We start from the raw sequence: 27,812 nt of genomic DNA on the forward strand, positions 1-27,812 counted from the left end.
TATTTTTTTTTTACAGATACTATGGTACCTGGGTCTGGAGGAGAGTGTCTCCTCTTCTCCAAACCCCGGGTACCATCCGCACTTTGAAATGCATGGAATCTGCATCTGCAGATGCAGTGATGCGGATTCCATGCGGTCCAATGCAAGTCAATCGCGGCGAAAATGCCGCGATTCCGCAAAATAATTGGTAGTGCTGCGGATTTTTGCGCAATGATAATCCGCAGGGGAAATTTCCGCAGCATGTGCACAGCACAAGAGGATTATCATTGGGGAACATGGCAAACCTTCTACCAAGCGTTTTTTAAGCGTTTCTGCAGCGGAATTGCCGCTGCTGAAACACTTAAAAAACGCATAGTGGGCACACAGCCTAAAAGGTACTTTAGAAAAAGTAAATAGGGTTCCCCAGGAGTCGAAAGTCAGTTTCCACAAGGGACAGGCATAATGATTTGTTGTGTCATTGGAATAAAGTGAAGGGACAGGTAAAAGAGCGCCGCGTCAAGGCATAAGAAGAAAAATCCAGGGGGTATAATTGGTTTGTTCGAGTGACAGAATTTAAGCCTGGGGACTTGTGTTAGTGTACACAGGGGAGAGCAAGTGCTTTTCACAAATGGCAGGAGCCCTATAGAAAGTGATAGAAAATGGGGGAGAGGTCAACCATAAAGAACACAGACCAGGGAAAAGGAAGGCCTTTCTCATATTTTATGGCAACCTACTAAAACCCTGGAAGGGTAAGTACCTGCTCGAAACCCCTTGCTGGTTGGCCTGGTCAGAAGCCAACCTTGTGGGTGTTAAAGTGGCAGGAACTTTGCTGCCTTTCAAAAATCAGCACAGACGAAAATCGGTAACCAAAAATAGGGCATGTTCTTGGAATTACTAGGTCACCCTCGTGTCATCAAGCAGGAGCCTCATGTTGAAGTCAATATAAAGCCCTGTAGGCTCTGTGCTTGGGATGGGTGGTTGGTAAGTAGCAAAGCCAGGTATGCTGGGGTTAAATCCTAGCTCTACAGGTTCTGATTAGATTACCTGGCTAGTCTGCATATAACCAGGCTAGCAGTTCACTTTAGACACTCAGTTCAGGGAAGCTGACCAGACTGGATGTGTATTGGATCTGGAGAGAGAGACAAGGCAGACTCCCTCTCTGAGAAGAGTCTGCAAGGGTCGAGTGCAGAGAACCATAAGTATTAGTGGTTGCTATGGACAACAGCTGTTTTGTTTGACCAAGCTGGGACTAGCTCAGCAGGTTACGAGTAGCCAAGGTCTGTTCTGTTTAGTTAGCTTCTGAACAAGGCTAGGGATTTATGTTTACGAGTTTGTTTTTGGTGCTCTGCAACCTGTGGAGAGCAATAAAAACTGCAGATGTTTGGAGCAAAGCTGTATTGCCTGTGTGAATACTACCCAAGGCTTAAAGCCTACCAGAGTGAACCCCTACAATATGTTATGTAATAAATCAGTTTTAAATTGTTTTCACAATGGATATTCACTTTAATTCCTGCCCTTCAGTGCAGGATAGCATGTAATTTCACACTGGAAAGAAGTTGGTCCTCTTCTACTGATAATGTGACCAAACTTTAAAGATGACATGCCAGTGTAATTAGTAGCAGCTACTATAGGTAGGGGAAGAAACCTGCTGCAGGAGAGCCAACAAAGGTAAGAAACCCAACAGTGCAAATAATAGGCAATGGAACAATTAGTGTAAATTCATGAGATTAAAAAAATCCATACAAAAATACATATTCACTTAATTGGACTTTTCTAAAGCTTGGAAGATATAAGGACACTGCCATCAAGTTATAGCATTTCATTGGAGTGAGCGATAATGTAGTTCATGTAAGTGTTTGTTTGATACATTGGCGTCACTATAAAATCCTGGCAGATCTTTTCTGTGCCAGTTAAGTTCTATTAGCAACACATTGCGTGGGAGCGGCTAAAAGCTCCAGATTGATAATGAACAGTAGTGCTCAGTTATCCAGGTTAACCCTTCCAATACTTCCCTTATACATAGAAGGCTTCCTCCAAACTTTGCAGAAATAAAGCAATACATAGCAGTATCTGATGCACCCACAAACAAGCAATCCTGTTTTATTTATGACACATCCACCTCTGGGACCCCACCTATCAGGAGACCGGGAAGTAACAGATCTCTGTTTGTTGATGCAAGCTGCAGGCTATCCTTGGATATAGTCATGAAACTTCCTATCTATCAAATGTCCAGAATTTTTTTCAGCACTTACTAGGGGGTTTAAAAGGGGTTTTCTCATCAATAATATTCAGGAGCGCACAACTCCTCTGCCTCCTAGCTTCCTGCTGTGCAGGGGCGTTGTGCTAATGAACATTGAAAGATCACACTAGCAGCATGGTTGCCCCACTGGTTCGAACGGTGCTCTCTGCCAGGCTACTAGCAGAGGCAGTTTGCCTCTGCAGCCCTGGAGAAGTGCAGAGGGACTGAAGCTGGCCAGATCCAGCCATCTTCTGAGCAGCCCAAGCAGGTTACTAGCAGAACTCACTCATGAGCTAGGTAACCGGCCACTACTGCAGGGTGGCCGGTAACCTAGGCAATGAGCTGTTCACTAGAAAATTAAAAATACCTACATTTTTGAGAATGGGGAGGATAAACTTCAAAGCTGCATGTTTTTACAAGCCCTTCTGAAATTTTACACATTTAAGAACTTGAGACAACCTCTAACCAACAATGCAAAGCATATTGAATTACAGAACTCTATTTCCTCACTGTCAAGAGTCTAAAAGCAGCACAACCCAAACTACTAAAAGCACTTAAAATGGACAAATTTTAAAAAGTAGAATAATGTACCTGGGATCATAGTATGCAGGCCTTTTAGATGATCAGATGTAACCCCACTCTCAGTACACACTTTGTCCACAAAACGAGTTATAAAGCGAACAACACAATGAGCTACATCAGAGCCTTCAGAATCTTCAAAACCACTTTCTGTATCTGCACTTTCTGCAACGCTGCCTGCCATGCTGAATTATTTTGGAAGGAAACAAAAAAAAAGGGGGGGGGGGGGCGGGTTAGCACACTGAATATTGCAAAAGTAGGATCAAACTTAGATCATCATCAGAAGGCCGAAAGGTCTCTTCAGTAACCTGTTGGTGATGAAGCTGTTCGTTACACTTTCAGTATCTGCAAATCCAGCTCCCCCTCGCAGAAGGCGGTTTTTAGAGGTGTCCAATGGAAGAAGAAGGTAGCTCATACGGTTGGCATAGTGGATAGCCTGGCTAAACACGGTGCTCTCCTCCTTCTGGATAAGTTCTAACTGTTTCTCACGTACAAGTGTTGGCCATAGACGACACTGCTCAGCTGCCAACTCCAGGGCAGATCGCTCTTCTTCTTCCACTTCATTCTAATAAAATACATTTTTATTAAAACAGCATTATAACTATATTTTACAAAATGTTTTCAGTTCATTTAATGCACTGAACTAATGACACAATCCCAGTTCACAAAAATAGATCATGATAGATTATAACAGATCATAAAAAATCTGCAATAAATCTTTTAAAAATTAACCAGTAACCCTGTATTTTACAATTCTCTTTTACAGAGAGGGCAATTCTTACTAAAAATGAATACTAGTGTTTCGTTTTTTTTTTAAAAAAAGGGTTTCAACTTACAGTAATAAAAGATATTGTATTATCGTGAACATGATCACATAAAAATTGTAAGTCTACGGCCATCTAAAGAGGTGTTCCAATCTTTCCCCCACAAACATAATATATTAGCATCTACAATCACGGAATATAGGCTATATGACAGAAAATACAGAAACAGCACAAGCGGCAGCTCACCATTAATTATTTATGTTCATAGAGAACATATAATCCAAAGCTCAATTCAATAAATCATTCTACATCGTTATTTGTCACGTCACTGCCTATAGATTGAGGTTAACCACCATTATCCTTTCCCTTACATCTCTCTATTAACCACATATGGCACATTTTAATACAGTCCCCCCTCTAAAGCTCCATTTACATTAAAGGGGTTGTCCACGCTTATAACAAAAATAGACTTGTGAATCCTTACATCGCGTACAGTGCACGCTGTGAGGATTTTACGTTGCCAGCAGCGGGACAGAGCGATCATGTTACAGTAGGTATGTGATATACATACTGGCGGCCACATCCCACCTAGATGTGCACAGCCTCTCGTTTAATAGCTTGTTGACACAGACAGACTTGATTTTAGATGTGCACTGAATGCTAAATAACAGATTGTTCAGTGCACAGACTGCCATTGTTCTCGGCAGTGGAGTTACCATTTACACAGGACGATGCGCTGCTCAAAACGATTTTTTGTGCAGCCAAAAAAAATCATTAACGAGCTTAGAATGCATGATTATAAGGAAACGATTATTTCTAGAAACGCTTGTTCACGATAATTAAGCAGTTTAAATACCCATTAAGGCTGTGTGCCCACGATGCGTTTTTTAAGTGTTTCCGCAGCAGCAATTCCGCCGCAGAAACGCTTAAAAAACGCTTGGTAGGTCTGCCATGTTCCCCAATGATAATCCGCATGTGCTGTGCACATGTTGTGGAAATTTCCGCTGCGGATTATCATTGCGGAAAAAAACGCAGCACTACCAATTATTTTGCGGAAGCACTGCGTTTTTGCCGCCAATGAATTGCATTGGAACGCATGGATTACGCATCACTGCATCTGTACATGCGGAATCCATGCGTTTCAATGTGCGGATGGTACCCGGGTCTGGAGAAGAGGAGACTCTCCTCCGGACCCGGGTACCATAGAACCTGTTAAAAAAATAAATAAAATAAAAAATAAATATTACACCTACCTTCTGGTGGCCTCCGGTGTGCTTGTCTCTGCTTGCCGGCAGCTCGCGGTAGACTAAAGGACCTGCGCTGACGTCATTTAGTCATGTGACAGGTCACGCGACCGCTGACGTCGGAGGTCCTTAAATCTACCGCCAGCTGCCGGCAAGCAGAGACAAGCACACCGGAGGCCATCAGAAGGTATATATATATATATGCATGTGAAGAACGCTTCACTTCCGCTTGTCCCTGGCAGGAAAACGCATGTACAATCCGCATGCGTTTTTTCTGCCAGGGGAGATGCAGAAACGCTCAGGAAAAAATCTGGAGCATTTCCGCATCGTGGGCACATAGGCTCAGTCAGGTAACCCACACTTATGTAACCAGAATCCCAAAAATATGTTAAGTTTCGTATAATTACCGGATTTGAGCCATTTTCCTCAGAATTTACATACAAAGCCCTCACATGGTTTTGAACATCTCCATAAAACATGGCTTCCCAGAACTGCATGTTGGTCCAAACTAAATGCTCTTGTACACAGCTGTAAGCAAACTGCGTGATGCCCGGACTTAATTTCTGGAAAGACAATTTTCATAAGAAATATAATAAGCGAAAAAAGTATTAAAACCAAATAATCAATAAATAATAATAATGCCTATTTATTTATACAACACATTAGTAAAAATCTTACCCTGCAAAACGCTGTAACCAAAGGTAATAGGGCTGCAGCTATAAAATGTTCATCCAGTGATGTACAATCCTGAGGAAGAAAAGGCAAGCCTATTATGTCTCCAACTCAAAAACCATCAGGATTTACATTCCCCATAAAAGAATCATGTAGCAGAGGAAGAAGAATTGTGAAAACAACTATTCGCAAAATGTTCTATCATTTATATGCCATATACGACGCACTTTTCTTGTTGGAAGGGGCAACTTCGTGTAATAGCTACAAAAAACATGGCCTCCTACATGGAAAATGAAATGTTTGATGTCTTTGTTTTGGGTATTCCTAAGAAAACTAATGTAGCTTTTGACATACAGGATCTTTAAAACATCCTATAAAAGTATACAACAATGTAACGCTCAGGCCATGTACATACATTGCGTTTTTTTCAGCGTTTATTTTTTCTGCAGTAAAACCTGATCTCTTGCCAGGAGGTTTGTTCAGGACTTTTCTTGCTTTTTGCTTCATTTTTGGTGCATTTTTTTTTACCGTCCTTTTAAGTTCAGTGGAAAAAAAAATCTTATTCTATTACATCAGGTTTTGGCACAAAAAATGCTGAAAAACTGACATGCATTTTTGGTGCGGTTTTTTTCACCACCCATTTTGAATGGGTGAAAAACGCTGAAAGAAGTGACCTGCTCTATTCTGCTAAAAAACATGCAAAGCACAAAATCCTGATAAAAAAAACAAAAACAAGATGTGTGCATGAGATTTCTGGAATCTCAAGACTTTGCTGGTACTGTAAAAACGCATCAGAAAATTTGCATAAAAAAAACACTGAAAAAACGCAATGTGTGAACATAGCCTTAGAAGTCTCCACACACGGCCTCCAAGAGCAACTTCACGCAGTCTTAGTAATTTTTGCAATTGGTTAGTAGACAAAAGAAATTTCAAAGTACGTTGGGAAGGGAAAAAAGTATTTTAGCAACTCACCTGTAGGCAGCAGTTCATCAGACGAACAATGAAGTCAAACTGTTGGTGATCCAACACGGCGCGGTTCTGCTGCACATGCAGGTTGAGCTCCTGTGTTAGACACTGCCGTGCTGCTCTCCCTTTCAGTGCCCGAAGAACAGCAGGGTGAAGCTGCAGAGGGAATGTTAAGGTCAATAAGGTTTGTTTTCCTTGTATATTTATCTCCAAACACTGAAAATGAGATGTCCGTCATTAAATTTAAAGGGAATCTGTCAGCAAACTATTTATGTGTATGAAGCTCTTTCTAGGACAGGTCCAACAATATCCTTTACATGGCCAGTCTGTTCATCCAATACTGAGTAATTAGTATTTGAATGAGGTTGAAGAGCTACTGTATATTTGAAGCCTCTGTCACTCCAGCGACGAGCACAGCCTCCTCATACTTTACTGCCAGCCTCTATGGTGTGTGACTTCCAGCATGTCAATTAAGCAGGAGGCGGCGGTGGACGAGGAATAGAGCTGGAGTGACAGAGGCTTCAGATACACATATAGCTGTTCAGCCTCATTCACATATCAATTCAAACGGTGATTTCTCATTAACAGAGGAATGGACTGGCCATGCAAAGATATTGCTGGGATTGTCTTTGGAAAAGCTACATGAACATGTTAAATGGTGTGAAATCCTGCTGACAGATTACCTTTAAATGAGAAAGAAGCAGAACATATAAGCCTCTAGTAGTTTCATGCAAAAAAGTGAAATTACTGTTTTCTAAGACAAAATATTTTACTTTGAAACAGGATAAAATTCTTCATCACACACATTCTCAACATGATGCTTTTTATAAACTACTTATACCAAATTACCCATTAATAGATATACAAGTGCTGGTTTTAAATAACAACATTTACATGATAACATGTTACTTCCACTGCCTGTATTCTTGCACAATGATATACTAAATAATGCAGACCTCTGGGGAATTACAGGCAGTGCTACTATGAAAACATTATTGCGTTGTCTCATTTAATCTTCACATCATTTCTATAATTGGAGACTGCATGCACTGTAAATAAGGAATCTTACACGCTACTGTTCACATATATTCAGTTTAGATGGCAGAAAGAAATTACCTGATCAATGAAACAAACAAAAAATAATGTTTTCACTCTACAATTAGAACAGTCGTTGCTCATGTTCCTTCCAGTAATTAGCTGGGGGTCTATTTCTGGCATGTCTAGATATATGGTTTGTCTAAAGGGGATACATTTTTATTTGGGAATAAGTTTGCAGACATAGAAAATCCCAAACACACAATTACTCATACTCACCAGGCTCAGCGCTGGATATCTACGGCTGCTCCAGTCTTTGTTGACTGGCTGCAGCTATGACGTCAAAACTACAGAATATTTGACCACTGCGGCTAAATCGCTGGCATCAGCGGTTTGTGTAATCTACATCAGCAGAGCTACTGAGCCCAATGACTGGTTGCCGCAGTCAAGTGTGCTGTAGTTGTGATGTATTTGCATGTTTTGTTAGTTTCTATGTCTGATATTTAAATATAAATGTGTCCCGAACATCACCTTTAAATTATCACACATTAACTATGGTGTATATCGACTAAATTGCTGATTCCTACAAGTTCTACCATTGGGACCACATGATATCCTATTTTTGGATTGGTAGGAGTCTGTCACCATTGAGGTAACCTCAATGATCAGCACATTAGCATCTATCCGGCAGATAGTTGACTTATTTGGTACAATCCCTTTAAGAATGCTTTACATAAATCAGAAACACAACAACCAATAATAAATACAGGTAACGGGTAGGGCTTTTCTGATATAATCAGTGAAACGGTGACAATTACCTTTTTTGCCTCTAGCATTTTGTTCTCGAAGATGTAAGAAATACAGTTCCTCACAACTTCTAGCCGCCTGTTGCTATTAGCCAGAGCACTGCCGTTCCGCTCTACAATTGCCGCTACAAAACGCAAAGGTCAATAGGATCAGAAAAGTTACTGTGGTCGCCCACTTGTACCAAACAAAAGTCTAAACTGATTTTTCAAAGCCTTAATTCCTTGAATGCTTTTAAAATGATGTTCTCTCCATTTTCAGATCATGACTTACAAACTATAATACAATGAATAATATGAGGAGAAAAATAAAATGGAGCTACAGGATTTTTAAAGCATAAATGAAGAAAAAGTATGGAAAACAGACAGTATTGTGCTAGTGAACTTTTACAATAGAATGAAAACACAAACCTATAGGTGGCCCTGGTGGCACCATGCACTTCTTCTCCGACCTAACAGCAGGAGGTGCATTCTGCAGCTTGGCAGCAGCCTGATCCAAGATCCACTGAATGCTGCTTTCATCCAGTAGAGGGAAAACCTTGTGCTGAGGTCGCAAGTAGCTGCCTTCTGTTGGTCGTTGAACTTTATGCATACTAACAGCAGGATAAGGGTTCTCCTAGATGAAAAAAGGTTTGGAAAATGTACCATTGGTTAGAATGAATAAAAAAAAAAAAAAGTTTGTTCCCTAACCAAGAATAACATACGCAGAAGCTCAGTTAAAAACACTTCCACAGACATAGTAGATTAATTACATTGTAAAACATAAAGCAACTCATGAATTAAGGAAATAATAAACGTGCTAACACCACAATGGGACGCTTAAACTAATGAACTGCATCACTAGCTCACAGAAATCTGTTCTTATGGGACTTACATTCAGACAGCCATCTTGACCAAACAAGCATACAATATGGTTGTCACTTGCTTGTGAAGCAAAGTATGATTCTAAGTGCAGGCATGATGTCTGATGTCACTAAACAATAAGTATTAGGAAGGAAGTGTCCAAGACTGGGTGACACCTGCAAGTCTTACAGCCCTGAATATTCGGATATTGTCGCTAAACATTCGTTAACTTGCTTCTGGTTTCCTGTGATAAATAACTATTGGCAACTGATCCTCTCTTTGCAGCAGGCTGAGGTTTGCACGCTGCCGGTGACATGAAAGCTTTTGCATAGGGCACAGTCTGTAGCTGCTTCTGTGCTTAGACCAGAAACTTACTCACAGTTTAAAGCTATCAAATACTTCTCATGTCACTATGTCTCATCTCTGTAGTCTGGACAGGGTATCATGGGTCTACTCCTTGATAACCCTTACCAACCTTCCTGTTCTTTACAGAACTGTCCTAACTCTCCTTTGCAGTAAAAGGGGAGTTTATAGGAGCTAGGGGTCCCAAATGTGTAATAGGGTGGGAGATTACAGATATTCTAAGATTTGGGAGTTACCAAAGCTACTGTCTGCAGACACCAAGAGATGTGAATTTTTATCTCTAATGAAATTAGCGGAAGCATAAAATTGCTATCAGTTGGGGTACTTTAAGAGCTACTGATAACGATATCCTCCTGATGTGTTTAACAAAGACGCCTAAATAAAGGCTGACACTAAAGGAAGTCAGAATGGCCCATGTCATTCTGAGCAGATATCCTACATTGCAGACAGAAATACAACTTTGTGATCGAAGTCGTATTGTGACAATAGTTAAAGGGAACGCATCAGAACCTTTTTTCTGCCCGTAAACCACCACTATGAATTATTACATAAATGGATAGGGGTCAATTTCTGAAGGCTGGAGTAGCACACGCTCGCACTATGCCAATCTTGGAGTAGAAGACATGACAAATTCATTAAACAGGTGCATGCTACTTAATGATATCGCAATTCTTCTTAGTGGCGTGTGCATCGCCAGGAATGCAACTCCAATTGAGGACTGGAGTAGCACTTCTAAGGGAGAAAATGCCGCCACCTTTCATGAACTGCACAGGAGGGTCGTGATCACACACGATCCCGGCTCTGTCCATTTTGACAGAGCTAATCCAAAGCAGTATGAAAATGCCAAAAGGCGTAAAGTGTTTGTGCAACTCCACGTTGCGCAAAACTTTTGTGACTCTTCAAAACTTATACATCACTTTTGTGGCATAAAAGCTTTGATGAATAGGCAACATAATGTTAATTATGCTAAATCCAAACTCGACAAATTACAGAAAGCATTGTATAAATAACCGCACATTGTAAATAAGTTACCATAGAACCAACAATTACCAGTGCGGTGCCCAGATCCCGAACACAAAGACAAAGCATAAACCCCAACCCTTCTGGCTTGACTGACATCTCTCTATTAGAAGCTGCTTCTAGGTCCACAAACATGAATCCAAACTTGAAAATGTAAAATCAACTTTCAGTATAACAGCATTTATATAATGGCTCAATCTCACAAAACATACATTTCTGTAGAGCTTCTCGGCTAGTTCTTGCACGTGCTTCATTAAGTTCTTTTGAGTTCCCTCCACATATTGTATTTTGTGCACATCATAAGCAACCAGCTGTAGAGAAGACACATAAAATAGACAAGTCAGAAGGAAATTGATGTGGTCATGAAGTCACTGTTTACTATATACAAATATTCTATGTAATTCAGTGGCTACCTCATCAAATAAATCCAGTGATCTGTATGGTGGACCTCTCTCCGTCACAAATCCTGCAAATGCCATGCCCTCCAGAACCTTGGTTAGAAAATCATCTTCTACTAACCCACGCTGACCCAAAAAAGAAGCCTGGAAAATACATGCTTGTTAATGCAAAAAAATATTCACAAAACAATATTCATATTTGAGATTTTGAATTGAAAAAAAATTGGGAGTGAACCAACCTTATGAAAGCGTATGACAGGCTCTGGATGAACTCTTATCAGTTGAAGACAACAACGATATCCTTGCAAGACTTGAGCAAAAAGGCGAAGAAATACAGCGCGTACTTCCATATCCTGTAATAAAGCACAAAAACAAAAAGTTCAGAGCATCCCAATATACTTCTGCACAACAAGACAAAGGTGACTTTACATTACAATACAATTCTATATGAGAATGTTGCTTATATTATTGACACCACAGAAGATGTTCAGCACGAAAAATGCATGCATACATGTTCAAGGGGTATTACAATGTGCATTTATCTGGGTTGTCCAGTGACAGTCATTTAGAAGCTTTGCAAAAGTAAAATGTACAAAACTTATTCATACACTTTAATTGTAACTAACTACATTAAGGCTATGTGCCCACGATGCAGAAATGCTCAGGATTTTTTCCTGAGCGTTTCTGCATCTCCCCTGGCAGAAAAAAACTCATGCGGATTGTACATGCGTTTTTCCTGCCAGGGACACGCGGAAGTGAAGCGTTCTTCACATGCATTTCTGCATGCGGGTTGACAAGTGCTTTCCAAGCGATTTTAGCATCACTTAGAAAGTGCTTGTCAACTTGGTCACACTATATAAATCCATGCAACCGGCATAGATTTATATACTGTGACCTTAAAGAATGGTTAAAAATTAAAAATAAATCTATACTTACCCTCTGATGGCCCCCGCAGTTTTGATTCCCTCCGTCCCGGCTGCCGGCAGCGGTAGACCGAATGACCTGCCGACGTCAGCGTCACGTGACTATGACGTCAGCGCAGGTCCTTCATTCCATCGCTAGCTGCCGGCAAGCACAGACAAGGAGACCGGGGGCCGCCAGAAGGTAAATATAATCTTTATTTTTTATTTTATTCTTTTTTTCCACAGTTTCTATGGTACCCGGGTCCGGAGGAGAGTCTCCTCTCCTCTAGACTTGGGTACCATCCGCACATTGGAACGCATGTATTCCGCATGTCCTTATCAAGTGAAGCGGAATGCACACGTTCTAATGCAAGTCAATGGCGGCGAAAACGCAGCGCTTCCGTAAAATAATTGGTAGTGCTGCGTTTTTTTCCGCAATGATAATCCGCAGCGGAAATTTCCGCAACATGTGCACAGCACATGCGGATCATCATTGGGGAACATGGCAGGCCTTCTACCATGCGTTTTTTTAAGCGTTTCTGCAGCGTTTTTGCCGCTGCGGAAACGCTTAAAAAACGCATCGTGGGCACACAGCTTAAAGGCTTTATATCGGACACCCACAACTGTGACAGGTCGTGGAGCGTCTGCTGTAAAAACCGAGGCAGAGAACTTTCTCTCCCAATCTGTGTGACAGTAATAAAGGAGGGTTGGCTGACTGGGCAACTACTTTGCTGCTGTAGAGTATGTGCAATTCCTAAATACAGCTGGAAGTCCTGCTGTTTATGACATTTAATAGACAGTTCAGGGGTCCTGGCTGCTTGCAACATAGGACTGATGCCATTTGCTCCCCTTCTTTGCTCATTGTTAGAAACTAGGAAAGGGAGAAATCATGATACAGGAAAAATAGGACCCACCGTCTGGAGGGGAGATATCAGAGGCTGTGTAGTGAGAAGGAAGAACCCACAGCAGACTCTGTGGGTTAGAGTTTATCCAAATAAGGTAGAAAAGATACATTGTAGTATGAGAAAGCCATAAAGGACTAATGCTGTGCTGATACATGATATTGTGATTCCAGGAGGCTGCGGCTTCATTCAAAGCAGCCACAAATATATGGAAAAAATAATAATTTTTTCTTATCAAAAGTGCAGTCATTAAATCTACAAACTTCAGGCCAGTCGGAAGCAAACATGTTAAGTGAAAGATATGGAAAGATCACCATTACCTAATATAAAAATGTAGCGCTAGTTAGGAAACTTTCTTTGGTAAGCTGTGTGCTCAAAATAAAGATTTTTGACTCGCACATTAAAAGGGACTCTCTGCAACTAAGTCCTAGGTTGCAAATTTGTATTGTGTGCATCTGATTGAATTAATGTCATCTCTCGGAGGATAGTGGCACCGTCCTCATTCTATGAATTTAATATAGGAAACGGTGTGTATGATCACTTCCTTGGGGGAGGGGTACCTTGATGTGTAGCTGATGTAGTAAGAAGTACTTTACTTAGAAACACTGTTACTTACCTGCATTCGAAGAGTTGATGTTGTGATAGAAGACGGAGGGAATGCCGAATCAGCGATCTGTAAAGCAGGGTCTAAAACCTGAGGAAACAGTATAGCAGTTAACAGCAAGTTATACAATTGGCATAGGGTTACAGAAAAGGTTTAAGGCATTTTCAATCAATTAATCAATATAAATAAACTAGATAAATAACATACCACAAAAAAGTAGAAATCTGTATTAACAGAACAGTGAGTTTTACAATGTCAGTTTTTGTCAAAACAGATGGACAGTTGGCTTAAGATGGATTTTTTCTTCATATTAGCAAACATACACACTGATAATTCTTCTAAGGCTATGTGCCCACGATGCAGAAAATTTCTCCTTCATTTCTGCATCTCCTTGCCCAGAAAAACGCGTGCGGAATTTGACATGCGTTTTTCGTACATGCGGAATTGCCTTGCGTTTTCTAATGCATTGTAGATGGCAATTCCGCATGTGTAAACGCACAAATAAGGAACATGCTGCAGATTTTTTAGCGCATCAAAAATGCTGCGGAAAAATACGCAGCATGGGCACTGAAAGTGCGGAATTGCATTGGAGACCATGGGGGAAGGATTACCAAGCGTTTCCGCTGCAAAAATTCCACAGCATAAACGCTTGAAAAACGCATCGTGGGCACGGACCCTAGCTCTTCTGTCTTTGGAGCTGAAATATATCCCTAAATGCTCCTGAATTTTATTTATGTGTTGGAGCAATGTCTGGCAGGGATTTACAGTACTTTCCCCTCCCCATAAAGAACACAATGTCCACGGCTTAAAAATATGAGAAATAAATTGTGGGAAATGTAGTTCCTATCTCAGAATAAATCTCAACTGATAATCAACTAAGTTGGGTTATTCATGAATCTCTCATTCTACAATTAGAAAATAAAGCTCATGTGACCCTGCCAAGCACATATGCAATAAGTCATGAATAGCTAGAATATCAGGACTGGAATTTGTATCTAGGTATCATATTACATCTTAGCTTTTAAATAATACCAGGCATAATATACTAAGAGCAGCACTTCCTGTGGTGGGAAGCTGCAAACGACATTAAAGGGAATATGTCGGGTCCCCCATGCCCTTCAACCCACCAGCATGCGTGTATTTACTGCTAAACAGCCTGCCAAACCAGCCCTTTATCCTGTTAATCACCTGAACACATGCTGAAAAAAAGTATTTATAAGTTTTTCTTATGCAAACTAGTCCTTTGACTAGTCGATGAGGTATTGTATTCCCCAGACTAGTCATTCATTTTTGCCAGAGCAGATGACGGCTCATGAACATCTTCTGCACTGTCTGTCATGCGCAGTGCGCCTCTGAAGCCAGGAAACATATACCCGGCTTCAGAGGCGCAATGACATGCCTGAAGAAATCCGCATGCATGCAGAAGCTTTGCAGCAAGCTGACGATGACACCGCCTCCTGCAAATCACGTTATCACGCCCACATGGGAGTGATAATATGAAAATCTGGGCAACTAGTCTGGGGAAACTAACACCCCTCGACTAGTCAAAGGACTAATTTGCATAAGAAAAACAGAGCTTACAAATACTTTTTTTAAACATGTTTCCGGTGACTAACAGAATAAATGGCTGGTTAGGCAGGGAATTTAGCAATAAATACACAAATTCTGTTGGGTTGGAGGGCATGGGGAACTCAACTGATTCCTTTTAAGAGAAAAGAATACAGCCTGTTATCTGGTTTCTAAAGGACCCCATAGTCATTAGATTGCCATCCACTGAACACAGATATCAGCTGATAGTCTTGTGAATAAGTCTTGTGAATAGGTGCCTTCCAATTACCCAACATACAGGTGCATCTCACTAAATTAGAATATCATCAAAAACTTTATTTCAGTTCTTCAATACAAAAAGTCAAACACATTATATAGAGTCATTACAAACAGAGTGATCTATTTCAAGTGTTTATTTCTGTTAATGTTGATGATTATGGCTTACAGCCAATGAAAACACAAAAGTCATTATCTCAGTAAATTAGAATACTTTATAACAGCTTGAAAATTATTTTAAAATCAAAAAATGTTGGCCTAATGAAATGTATGTTCAGTAAATGCACTCAATACTTGGTCGGGGCTCGTTTTGCATCAATTACTACATCAATGTGGCGTGGCATGGAGGCGATCAGCCTGTGGCACTGCTGAGGTGTTATGGAAGCCCAGGTTGCTTTGATAGCAGCCTTCAGCTCGTCTGCATTGTTGGGTCTGGTGTCTCATCTTCCTCTTGACAATACCCCATAGATTCTTTATGGGGTTAAGGTCAGGCGAGTTTGCTGGCCAATCAAGCACAGTGATACTGTTGTTTTTAAACCAGGTATTGGTACTTTTGGCAGTGTGGACAGGTGCCAAGTCCTGCTGGAGAATGAAATTTCCATCTTCAAAAAGCTTGTCAGCAGAGGGAAGCATGAAGTGCTCTAAAATTTCCTGCACTGACTTTGGTCTTGATAAAACACAGTGGACCTACACCAGCAGATGACATGGCTCCCCAAACCATCACCGATTGTGGAAACTTCACACTAGACCTCAAGCAGCTTGGATTGTGTGCCTCCCCACTCTTCCTCCAGACTCTGGGACCTTGATTTCCAAATGAAATGCAAAATTTACTTTGCATTTACTTAGTGTCAATGACTGCCTTCTGGATATTTGTCAAGTCAGTCTTCCCCATGATTGTGGAGCCTACTGAAACAGACTTTTTAAATGCTTAGGAAGCATTTGTAGGTGTTTTTTATTAATTATTCTAAATTACCGAGTTAATGACTTTTGTGTTTTCATTGGCTGTAAGCCATAATCATCAACATTAACAGAAATAAACACTTGAAATAGATCACTCTGTTTGTAATGACTATATAATGAGTTTCGCTTTTTGTATTGAAGAACTGAAATAAATGTACTTTTTGATGGTATTCTAATTTAGCGAGATGCACCTTATGATGTCAGGAGAAAGGAGAATACCGATGCATCAAATTTCCAATGGCTTATCCTTTTGTTCTCTGGGAAATAAGCCGCTGCCAGAGTCGTCTAGCAGTGTCTCTCTCACACAGTACCGCTCGGCCGAGCCAAATGTCCCCGTGTATGGGGGACTATTGTATATGGTGGGCTTAACCCTCCACAGACTCCAGAGGTGGCAAAACAGGAACTTTTCATATGTTATCACCCCTTTTATCAATCAGGAGGTATAAATGACCACTGATTAATATACTAAAGTGTAAGAAGTAGAGCAATGGCATATGCACTTAATCTTTGCACCCTATCATGCCACCGGTCAACACCGTGAGTCAAATGGATATGGAATCTTGATCATGGAGAAATTTAGGTTCTTTAGGTTTTGGGGATTTTGAATATATGTGGACACAGACAATGGCATAAGAGCGTGCAAGGACCCTGCATATCTTGAACTCTTTTTTTTTTTTTTTTATCACTTAACTACAAACAATTTTTATATTTTATTTTTTTACACAAACACTTAATGTATAATGCACCCATTATTCGTAATCCTGTCTTTGATTTTTATTTTTTTTTTGTGGAACAGAAATCCATAAACGTGGAGATATTGGAGTAGCAAATAGTGCTTATTTTTCTGGCTTTTATTTTCTACCATTCCTTATGTATATGTAAAAAGAAATTTCTTAATGGGGTTACTTGGGACTTTTTCTACGATGGAGCTAAGCACTTAACAGGTAGAGGTTAACTATCCGTCTGTTCTGCCATGTGCCAATCTCTCCTGACTTGAGTGGTGACAGAACCGTTCCTGCTGGCGATTCTTCTGCTTTCTGTGATGTCAAGTCAACAGAACAGCTTCTTTTTCACTCTGCTCTGTTGACAGGGCATCACCTACATATGGATTGACAGCTGGCTCCCTGCTGCCTAACTCCGTGCAGGATGATGTGCCAGCTCATGCAATGTAAATCGCACTGAGTAAGGCGAGGAAGCAGCTGGCAAACATGACATCAGCAGTGACGCCCTGTCGGCAGAGCAGAGCGCATGAGAAGGAATTGCTCTGGTGACAGGACATCACAGGAAGTGTGAGAATGGCAGCCAGGGTCAGTTCTGAGACGAGAGAGATCAGCGGTCGGCGAAACAGGCAGGTAATTAGCAACCCACCAATAGCAAAAACAAAAGATCCCAGATAAGCTCTATAATTACCAGCAGGCTTTTTCTCAGGTGTTTATTTTTGGAACATATATAAGTATGGGGTTATAAATTTATGTTTTGTGTTATCTACAATTCCTTCTACTTCTAAGCCAATTGTCACAATATTTTGGTGCTCTTCAGTCTAATTAGCAGACGTGTTATCAGAAGATACTTCTATATTCTGATGACAGATCATTACATGCGAATACATAATTTGCATTTAGAAAAGATTTCAATATAGTGCCTAATTCAAAAATATAAAGTATGCTTAAGAACAGAATTTCAAATGAACATGTGAAAGCAGGTCAGAAGGCATACATGAAACTAAGAAGTAAAAGTCAACAAACAATGCAAAGAACAAGCAAATTAGAGTTCCACAGTTGTATTGCAAGATTCTCACCAGTGACAAGGCATCTTGTGTGTGATGGATCAATGGCTCTGGTAGAAGTGGAATCTGGACACATTCAGGGATAGTAACAGTGCCACCATCTAAATCTGCAATTATTACATCAAGCTAAGGAAAAAGCAAAAATTAGAAGAAATTATTGTGGTCATATTATAAATAAAGCAAAGTAGGTACAGGCCTACATTAAACAGAAATGAGCTGTTTCTGTGTGCATCATTTGTTCACATGTGAGGCCACTTCTCCAAGGAGAACAGGCTATACCTCCCAAATTTCTGGAGCTACTAGTGGTCAGTACTGCAGATAAATAATTTAATGTCATGATTAAATTTACAAGTGGAGAGCATCCCTTTTCACCACTTCGCTTTACAGACATGACTGAGAAGATTGGGTTTTGAGTAACACTTGCATTTCTCAACTGCAAACTTGTAAAAATATTACCAGCTTAGAAAGAATTTAAACCTTTATAAAATGGATTGTTACCTTAAAAATTGTGCTCTGTAAGGCTAATAAATTCATAAAATATTCTTACCAGATCTTGGGTCTCTGCCCGAAAGAGAGCATTTACACCAATAATGAATGGCGTTGGTGTGCTCAGAACCTCAAGAAGCTGAGCAGGGAGAATGGGCACATATGTGAAACTGTAAAAGAATCAGAAGAAGGCAAACCAGTGAGACTGCAGGAGGTCTACATTAAGGGGAGAATAAATGTCACGAGTTCTATATCAAGGTTTAAAGGAACATCTCAAAATTGTTTCATTCATGCAAAGAAGGACATGTTAAATGCTTAGCCATTTCCCCTCCCATTTCTTGCATTCCTGTGTTTGACTTCAGAATAACACAAACATTGTTCCCCATTGAGGACTCCTTTTTAAGAGACATAACACTTTCCTTGATATGTTTTTTTTGAAGGTCTAAGAGTGGAAAATGAAAAAAAAATCTTCCTGGGCAAAATTGGGGAAAAAAAAATTTCACAGCATTTTCTGCTATTTTTTTTTACATTTTCTGATGTTAACTGTGCAGCAAAAACCTGTTATCTTTCTAATAAGAGTTACCAAATTTATATAATTCTTTCTGTTCTATCATTGGAGATCCCACAGATCATGAGGAAGGGAGTCCTGTTTCCCTGTTGAGAACAGAGTTGCTCCTGTGCACTGTCCTTGTGTTTGGTACTGTCAAACATGGCATATACTCGCTTATGTTCCTCATAGATAACGACTGCCAATCAATTCAAACAGGAGACATCGGACCTCTGTTTTCGGGAGCCATCGTGGTCACACCACCACTGGGGATCACAAGCAATCAAACACCTATCCACATGTTTTATTTGCAGGACAACGCCATTAACATTAATGGTAGTTTAACTAATGCACACGTTCATGGAGCAGGAACATGGCTTTACCAGAAGATAGATACAAAAGAGGAGCATTAGACAAGTGGGATTTTTAGTGTCCATCTCCAATAAAAATTATACCTGTATCGGAGAGGAAACATTATAGCCAGGAGAGCTCTGCAGGCTTCAGTCAAGCGCTGGTAACTCCGAGAAAGGAACAAGATCTTGTGCTCGGTGAGAGCCGCACAGAACAGGCACAACACATTGGTGACACCTGGAAAGCAGAAATATTAAAAGTAAAAAGTTAAACAAGGAAAAGTAAAACAAGTAAGAGACTGACATATGGTTACTTACCAAGTTGTCGAAATAACAAGGCTACACTACAGTTGCTGATTGGAAGAGAGTCACATATTGGGGTCTGGATCACTTGGCGGTCCCCTGCTCCCAGAGATATGGTTCTCTAAAGAAATCAGACAGAAATATCAGATGTGAAGCAGAAGCTTTGTTACTCGTCAGTAGTGAGGAGTGCAAGTTCTCGTTACTTGAGTTTGCCTATGGTGCTAGGGTACACACTGAGTATCCGCGGGTGCTCAAGAGACATGTTCGCATCCCCGCGTCTTAATGCGGAGATTGCCTGACAAACAGCCTCAAAACTTGCGGCCGCAGGGACTTGAACATGTCACTCGAGAACCCGCAATACTCTGTGCATACCCGAGCACCCTAGGCAAACTCTAGTAACGAGCGCACTTGCGCTCATCACTACTTGTCAGTAATATAGCGGGATACCAGGCAAATAAATGTCAGTGAAAGTTCAGTTCCAGCAAAATCAGAGTGGCAAACAGATTGCAATGTATGGCTAGGTGACTAATTTGTGACAGGAGTGCATAACTAAGGGAGTGAAGAGGTTAAGGTTAACTACAAAAGTTTAGGCAACTAAACAGCCACATTGTGTTTGCAGAATGTGCTCATCTCCTCATGTGACAAATTAACCAGTAGGCCTTTTACACTCCGAAAATTAAAAAAGGACTGTACATATGTTGGCATACCCATGTAAGGGATCACCTCCACTTATTTTTATTAGTTGGCCTTTAATAACCATACTATTCAATTGCTCAGTTCTTACCAAGTACCATAAACAATTAGTAAGCACAGTCTGGAGAGCACCAGTACAAATGTCCTCATACCCTCTGTGCCAAACACACCACTATGAATTGAACGGTCAAGCTTGAGGAGAGCCCACTCTAGCATCGCAGACACATGGTGGCCAGGCACATGCCAGTTTACATGAAGAGAAGAAGCGATATTATGAAAAGTGCAGCAGAGAAAGAAAGGAAAGGTTTTCAACCCCTAAAATTCTTGAAAAAGAATCTCTATTTCATAAATAAAGGTTATTTTATTTAGGACATTACCAAAAATTAACATGGGCATGATATTTTTTTTATTACATGTAATGCTTGACAAGTGACCAAATGCAATAAAAGCGTTATCTATTATTAACAGGAAGGTGTATTAAATGTTGTAATAAATATAAATGCCAATGCAAGGAAAAAAAATAAATGCAAAATTAATTATGCATCCATAATGCTAAGGATTCATATACCAGACATTAAAGTCTCACAGATTCCTAAAATTGTTGGGGTTTAGTTTTAAACATCTGGAACACACTGCTGGAATATGAGGAATTTGCAAATGCATCAGGTCATAAATCTGTGGAGAACTGGGCACAGTAGTAACTTGGTTTTATCAATTAATGCAGCCCCTTTTTTCTTTAACTTCAAGTATGGCACTGTAAATTTATGGCACTTTGTCGTGGCCTTTATTTCCGCACTATAGAAAATCTAAGGAGTGAAATTATAATCAGAAAAGAGCAAGTAGGGTCTGTGGCATTCAGGGGACCCTGACGACAAGACAGAAGCTGATTCCTTCTATTTTGCTTACTATACAGCACTTAATGTGAAGAGGGCAAAAACAAAAGAAATGGCTGCTCATTAAAGCAAATTAGTGTCCAGATTTTATATTATAAATAGCATAAAAGAACTAATAGATCATCTAGACCTAATGAGGCTGGTGTGCTTACTTTGAAAATCCATGTAAAATGGTTGCATAATACTTTATGAAAGTTTACTTACTTAAAACTGAAATTAGTATTTTGTGTGTCAAACTCTAGCAGGACTCATGTAATGCTTATTTTAATTTATGGATTTCACAGCTATTCTGACATGGATTTTCAAAGTAAGCAACAACCTTCTCAAGTTTGATGGCTCTATGTAAAAATATATGCAGAATGTATTATGAAATCAGCTTTTAGGCTAGGTCAATAAAAGGGTGTTTTACAAATTAAAAACAAAAACAAAACAGAGACCACTTAACAGGCCATATAGACAGGTGTTAGCTTCCTAAGACAGTCCCTTTATATGCTTTCATCTTAGTAAGATAGCAAGTCATTATTCCTGTACTCTACTTTTGGTTAAAAAATAAAATGATTTACTATTTTGGAGTTTGTGGATTTTATTTATTTATTTATTTTGCACCCAAAGAAAAGATCTTTCATTTGGTCTATAGAGATAATGGTAAAGGAAAAGGAGGCTGTGTGCAGCGTGTCAGCTATTATAATGAAGTGCATACCATACCATCCTGCTCCACGTCAGACTGGGAGGAAAAAATTAATATGGAGTCAAAAAAAATGCACAAACCTGGAGAGCAAATAATATATTGAATACAAGAAAAGTCCACACAAGCAGACAGCCACTGGCATGTTCTGGTCTGTCCACTATGTAACTGGGCTATGTTTCCTTCAGAAAATAATAATCTTATTGACTTTAATGAGAAGAATTTAGATAACTTGGTAACTTATGTAACACAGACCTGGGAGCCCCCAGTGACAGGGACAGTGCAAGTTAGTAGGTTTCCCACAACATTCTCCAGGGATACACTGAGGCTGTCTGTATGAATGGTGTAGATCAGACCTAGGGAGTCCTGTACGGGGAAATATCACACATGCAATATGTTACTAGATTTCTATACACGCATTCCTAGCACTGTAAAACATATCACTAGCATAATTATATATAATGATATGGAACCTGGTGACTACTGGAAGGGTGTAAGCATTTACATACATCTAGCAGAAATGTCTACAGGCACATACTCAATAAACATACATCTGCATATTATGTATAAAGTAATGCGGGCATACATAGCTAATTCATGTTACTCAAGCAAAGTACACTCACCCTAAAGACTTCTGGATGATCCAGACGTGATACAAGTACCAGTGTCTTTGGAGCATAAAGCTGTGTTGCAGATGGTAAGGGGGCATCTTCCTCAGCGTCCCCATCTCTCTGGTCTATAAGATTCTACAAAGTACATGATTAATTGCAGATTAATTGCTGCTCTGTACACTGATACACGGAAGTAAAGCAAGCAGCCCCTTCAGACAGGAGAGCGAGAGAGAGATATGAGAGTGCGGCAGCACTTAGGCTGTGTGCCCATGATGCGTTTTTTAAGCGTTTCCGCAGCAGCAAAAATGCTGCAGAAAGAAACGCTTAAAAAACGCATGGTAGAAGGCCTGCCATGTTCTCCAATGATAATCCGCATGTGCTGTGCACATGCTGCGGAAATTTCCGCTGTGGATTATCATTGCGGAAAAAAACGCAGCACTACCAATTATTTTGCGGAAGCGCTGCATTTTCGCCGCCATTGACTTGCATTGAAGCGCATGGATTCCGCATCACTGCATATGTACATGCAGATTCCATGCGTTTCAATGTGCGGATGGTACCCGGGTGTGGAGGACAGGAGACTCTCCTCCGGACCCGGGTACCATAGAAAACTGTAAAAAAAAAAAGAATAAAATAAAAAATAAATATTATTATGTTTACCTTCTGATGGCCCCCGGTCTCCTTGTCTTCCCTTGCCGGCTGATCGCGGTGAACTGAAGGACCTGCGCTGACGTCATAGCCATGTGACGGCAGGTCCTTCAGTGTAGTGTACCGCGAGCTGCCAGCAAGCGAAGACGGAGCGACGCAAGACTCCGGGGGCCATCGGAAGGTAAGTATAGATTTATTTTTTTTATTTTTTACCATTCTTTAAGGTCACAGTATATAAATCTATGCCGTTTGCATGAATTTATATAGTGTGACCAAGTTGACAAGCACTTTCCAAGTGATGATAAAATCACTTGGAAAGCTCTTGTTAACCCGCATGCGGAAATGCATGTGAAGAACGCTTCACTTCCGCATGTCCCTGGCAGGAAAAACGCATGTACAATCCGCAGCGTTTTTTCTGCCAGGGAGATGCAGAGACGCTCAGGAAAAAATCCTGAGCATTTCTGCATCGTGGGCACATAGCCTTATACTGTGTGCTCATGGTCGCTGGGCTCCTGCTGTGTCACTTCAGAAAGCAGTCAAGCTGGGCAAGCAATCAAAATGTACCTCCCCTTATTTTGATTGCAGCATGGTAATTGGGGGCAGAATGGTGCACTGAGCCCTTGAGCATGCCAAGGGTGTACTGAAGCGCCTTCATTTGCTTGTTCTGAGTTTTGGGGGTGACAAACTCTTTTTAAAGAACACAATTATAATATCTAATAATAATAATAATAATAAAGTAGTCATTTATCATCACAAATAGTCTCAATCATAAATGTGCTATAAGATAAAATTGAGAAGACACCCAATGTGCTATAAAGGCTTGCTAGGTATGGAGAAAAAAAAAGTCCTTCACTTCTTATTTCATGTAACATAGCCAGAGAACAATGTAATGTAGGTGTGCTACAGAATAGAAGCAGCTAAGGAAGAAGTAATCACCTGTGCACACTCCTCCCAAAAGGTGAAACAGCTACAGTAATGACGTTCTGAGTTGATGTCTGTCAGAACCGCAATGAAGAACGTCGGGGGATTCTTTTCTGTACACAACTGCCATCCACTGGGCTGACAGAACTGTGCAAAACAAGAGAAAGAAGAGCATTGACAAATCATACAATATTTCCAGACATTTAGAGTGAAAGAGGGGCTATTGTCTCTAGCCCCTCAAATGCAAGTGTCCAAGATGATTCATACATTGTAGTGGTGCATTTGAAGTCCCAGTAACCCGAGGCGGGCCAGTGGCCGCACAATAGTATAACACAGTTGTGTAATAATTTGCCATCGCAGTGGACGGAGTTTCGGCTGCACCATCTAGACCTTCCCCAAATACTTAAAGAGAACCTGACAGCAAGATATGTAAAGTAAAGACATAGCTGTAACATGGAATACATTGACACCTTTGAAGAAATACGATTTGTTGTTCTTCTTTAACCCCTTCAGTAGCCCAGCCCGTTTTCACCTTCCTGATCAGGCCAATTTTACAATTCTGACCAGTGTCACTTTATGAGGTTATAGCTCTAGAACGCTTCAACAGATCCCAGTGATTCTGAGATTGTACTTCATGTTAGTGGTAAATTTTTTTCGAGTTTCTTTTGAGAAAATATCGACATTTTGGCAATAATTTTAAACATTTCGAACATTTCAACACTTTTAATTTTTATGCCTTTAAACCAGAGAGTTACATCACACAAAATAGTTAATAAATAACATTTATCACATGTTTACTTTACATTGGCATCATTCTGGAAACAATTTTGGGTCGTTAGGAAGTTAGAAGGGTTAAAAGTTTCAGCAATTTCTCAATTTTCCAACAAAATTTACAAATCCATTTTTTTTTTAGAGACCACATCCCATTTCAAATGATTGAGGGGCATATGTGACAGAAAATACCCAAAAGTGACAGCATTTTAAAAACTGCACCCCTCAAAGAGCTCAAAACCACATTCAAAAAGTTTATTAACCCTTCAGGTGCTTCACCGGAATTAAAGCAATGTGGTAGAAAATTTTACTTTTTCCCACAAAAATGTTGATTTAGCCCCAAGTTTAGCATTTTCATAAGGATAACAGGAGAAAATGGATTGTACAATTTGTTATGCAATTTGTCCTGAGTACGCAGATACCCCACATGTGGAGGAAAACTACTGTTTGGGAGCACGGCATGGCTCGGTAGGGAAATGCACCACTTGAATTCTGGAGTTCAATTTTGGCTGGAACAGATTGCGGATGCCATGTCACATTTGAAGAGCACCTGACATGCCAAAAGAGCAGAAAGCCCCACAAGTGACCACATTTTGGAAACCTCTTGAGGAATTCATCTAGGATAGTAGTGAGCATTTTTATCCCTTGGGCGATTCACAGAATTGTATAACATTGGGCTGAGTCAATGGAAAATTACCAATTTTTCCATTAAAAAAATGTTGATTTGGCCTCAAGTTTTTAATTTTCAAAAGGCATAATAGCAGAAAATGGACCACACAATTTGTTACGCAATTTCACCTGAGTACATCAATACCCCATATGTGATCGAAAACTACTTTTGAGGCACAGTGCCAAGCACAGTAGGGAAGGAGTGCCTATACTGGAGCTCAGATTTTGCTGGAATGGTTTGAGGGTGCCATGTCACACTGGCAGAGCCAATGGGGTGCCAAAACAGGAGAACCCCTCAGTAAGTGTCCCCATTTTACAAACTCCACCCCACCGAATGAATTCATCTAGGATGCAATGAGCATGTTGACACCAAGTGCCTCACAATTTTATACCACTGAGGGGTGAAGAAATAATACTACATTTTTTACCACTAAAATGTTGTTTTAGACCCAAGTTTTTAATTTTTATAAGGGCCAATAGGAAAAAAATGGACCTCAATTTGTTCCGCAATTTCTCCTGAGTGCGCCAATACCCAACATGTAATCGGGAACTACTTTTGAGGCACAGTGGAAAGCTCAGAAGGGAAGGAGCAACATATTATAGTGAAGATTTTACTGTTAAGGTTTGCGGGAGCCATGACCCACTGGGAGAGCCCCTGAGGTGCCAGAAAAGCAGAACCCCCCCCCAATAAGAGACTGCATTTTCGAAACTACACCTCTTAATGAATTCATCTAGGGTTGCAGTAATCATATTGACACCACAGGTGTGCCACAGAATTTTATATTATTGGGCAGTGAAGAAATTTTTTTTTTTTTTTTTACAAAAAAAATATTTTGTTTTAGCCCCAAATTTTACATTTTTACATCAGGAAATGGGTAACAATTGCACCAAAATTTGACACACAATTTCTGTAGAATATGGAAATACACCATACAGCACTGCTTAGCCGCACGGCGAGACTCGGGAAGGACAGAGTACTATTTGCAAGCTATTCTACAATAATTTCTTCTCCAAGAGTCAGACTCCATATACAGAGCCCTTCATTGCCAGAAGAACAGGATCCCCTTTCAAGTGACCCCATTTTGGAAATTACACCCCTCTGGGAATTTACCTACAGGCGTTGTGACAATTTTGATTACATGGGTGTGTTCCAGAAACAAGCAGCAATGGATGTTGCAAATTGAAAATATCAAATCTGCCAGTGCAGTGCCCGTACATTGCAGTGCCCAATATAGCATGCCCAGCTTGTGTTTCTGGAGACACGCACCCCGTAACTTAAGCGGGCTCTCATCGCTACAGAAATGCCAAACATGTGGCCGCTAAATGTGGCTTAGGCACACTGTGGGGCTCAGAAGGGAGGGGGTCATTTGGATCTGGGAGCGCAGAATTCCCTCGCTTTTGGGAGGTGAGGAGCCATAGCACTTTTCCAGAGCCAGTAACGTGAAAGCCCTCTATATTTCCATTGACAGTTGAAGGACCTGAGCATGGACTTGCTTTTTTTGGTGGATTGAGTTGAAGCTTTTATTGGGAACATTTTACTTAACATTTTGGATCGTAATTATCCTGTGCCCTACACTGAGCACTTACATCAGGATTTCCATCTAAATCTCTGAATGACGCGATTCAGATGAAACCCCTGACAGATCCAAATCTTTATGAAGAGGCAGCAGCATTACTATGGACTCCTTCTGGCCTCTTTTCAAGGGTCTCCTTTTCAGAAGTGCACAAAACTGTGGCGGACCATGCTTTTATGCACGCTTAAAAAGCTGGACACCGCCGGATCTCAGGGCAGACTGCATCCACAGTGCCTCCATCTGCCTCATTATAGGGAATCTTCTGCCGGGAATTCTGTCTGAATCACTTATTTCAGAGTTTTACACAAAAACCCCGGTGTAAGCGCTCAGCACAGGATAAATAAGAGCCGAGCCTAACTGCGATCTATGGGAGACAGAATGAACAAATCAACAGCAGGGGAAGAATTGGTTTTATTTATTTTTTTACTCGTGCGGTATAAGTGATTAGACGACTTTATTCTTCGGCCGGTGTGATTAGTGTGTGTGACAGTCACTGGCAAAGTACTGGAAGGGAGATCTGTAGCACTGAGATGGTTAGCCTCAGTAATATAAACATAGGAAAAATGTTCAAGCACACCTTCGTGATGAGGGGTTAATCAGCCACGTTTAGTGCTAGGGTGATTGAACACCTGTAAAGAGGGGAGGTGGTCAGAGGATAAATTCCCAGCCTTTTAGAGCATTTGGTGTGGGGTGGGTCTGGAGGCACAAGCTCTGGAGCTGTTTTTTGTTATGTGAAAGAAAGCTAAACTTTGTGTTTGTTCCTCAAGCTGGCGCTTAC

General features: G+C 40.5%; 1 protein-coding gene across 8 annotated transcripts in view; it reads right to left on the reverse strand.

The window, feature by feature from the left end:
- SBF1 (SET binding factor 1) overlaps positions 1-27,812 on the reverse strand; it is a 119,495-nt gene that overhangs the window by 37,883 nt on the left and 53,800 nt on the right. For 4 of the 8 annotated variants that reach the window (XM_073652588.1, XM_073652590.1, XM_073652586.1 and 1 more), the window contains exons 3-21: positions 24,036-24,167; positions 22,464-22,586; positions 22,096-22,206; positions 21,856-21,879; positions 19,585-19,690; positions 19,372-19,504; positions 18,431-18,539; positions 17,896-18,009; positions 13,326-13,403; positions 11,145-11,258; positions 10,921-11,049; positions 10,720-10,818; positions 8,693-8,897; positions 8,297-8,409; positions 6,450-6,599; positions 5,484-5,552; positions 5,213-5,368; positions 3,106-3,362; positions 2,810-2,982 (exon numbers count right to left, since the gene is read on the reverse strand). In XM_073652588.1, coding sequence (XP_073508689.1) covers positions 2,810-2,982; positions 3,106-3,362; positions 5,213-5,368; positions 5,484-5,552; positions 6,450-6,599; positions 8,297-8,409; positions 8,693-8,897; positions 10,720-10,818; positions 10,921-11,049; positions 11,145-11,258; positions 13,326-13,403; positions 17,896-18,009; positions 18,431-18,539; positions 19,372-19,504; positions 19,585-19,690; positions 21,856-21,879; positions 22,096-22,206; positions 22,464-22,586; positions 24,036-24,167 — 2,395 coding nt within the window. The remainder of the gene's footprint in view (positions 1-2,809; positions 2,983-3,105; positions 3,363-5,212; positions 5,369-5,483; positions 5,553-6,449; positions 6,600-8,296; positions 8,410-8,692; positions 8,898-10,719; positions 10,819-10,920; positions 11,050-11,144; positions 11,259-13,325; positions 13,404-17,895; positions 18,010-18,430; positions 18,540-19,371; positions 19,505-19,584; positions 19,691-21,855; positions 21,880-22,095; positions 22,207-22,463; positions 22,587-24,035; positions 24,168-27,812) is intronic. The other 4 variants (XM_073652592.1, XM_073652591.1, XM_073652589.1 and 1 more) reach the window with 1 other exon arrangement.

Source organism: Phyllobates terribilis, unplaced genomic scaffold (genome assembly GCF_046119375.1).
Source record: "Phyllobates terribilis strain yellow unplaced genomic scaffold, ASM4611937v1 Scaffold_11__3_contigs__length_659146591, whole genome shotgun sequence".
Lineage (NCBI taxonomy): Eukaryota > Metazoa > Chordata > Amphibia > Anura > Dendrobatidae > Phyllobates > Phyllobates terribilis.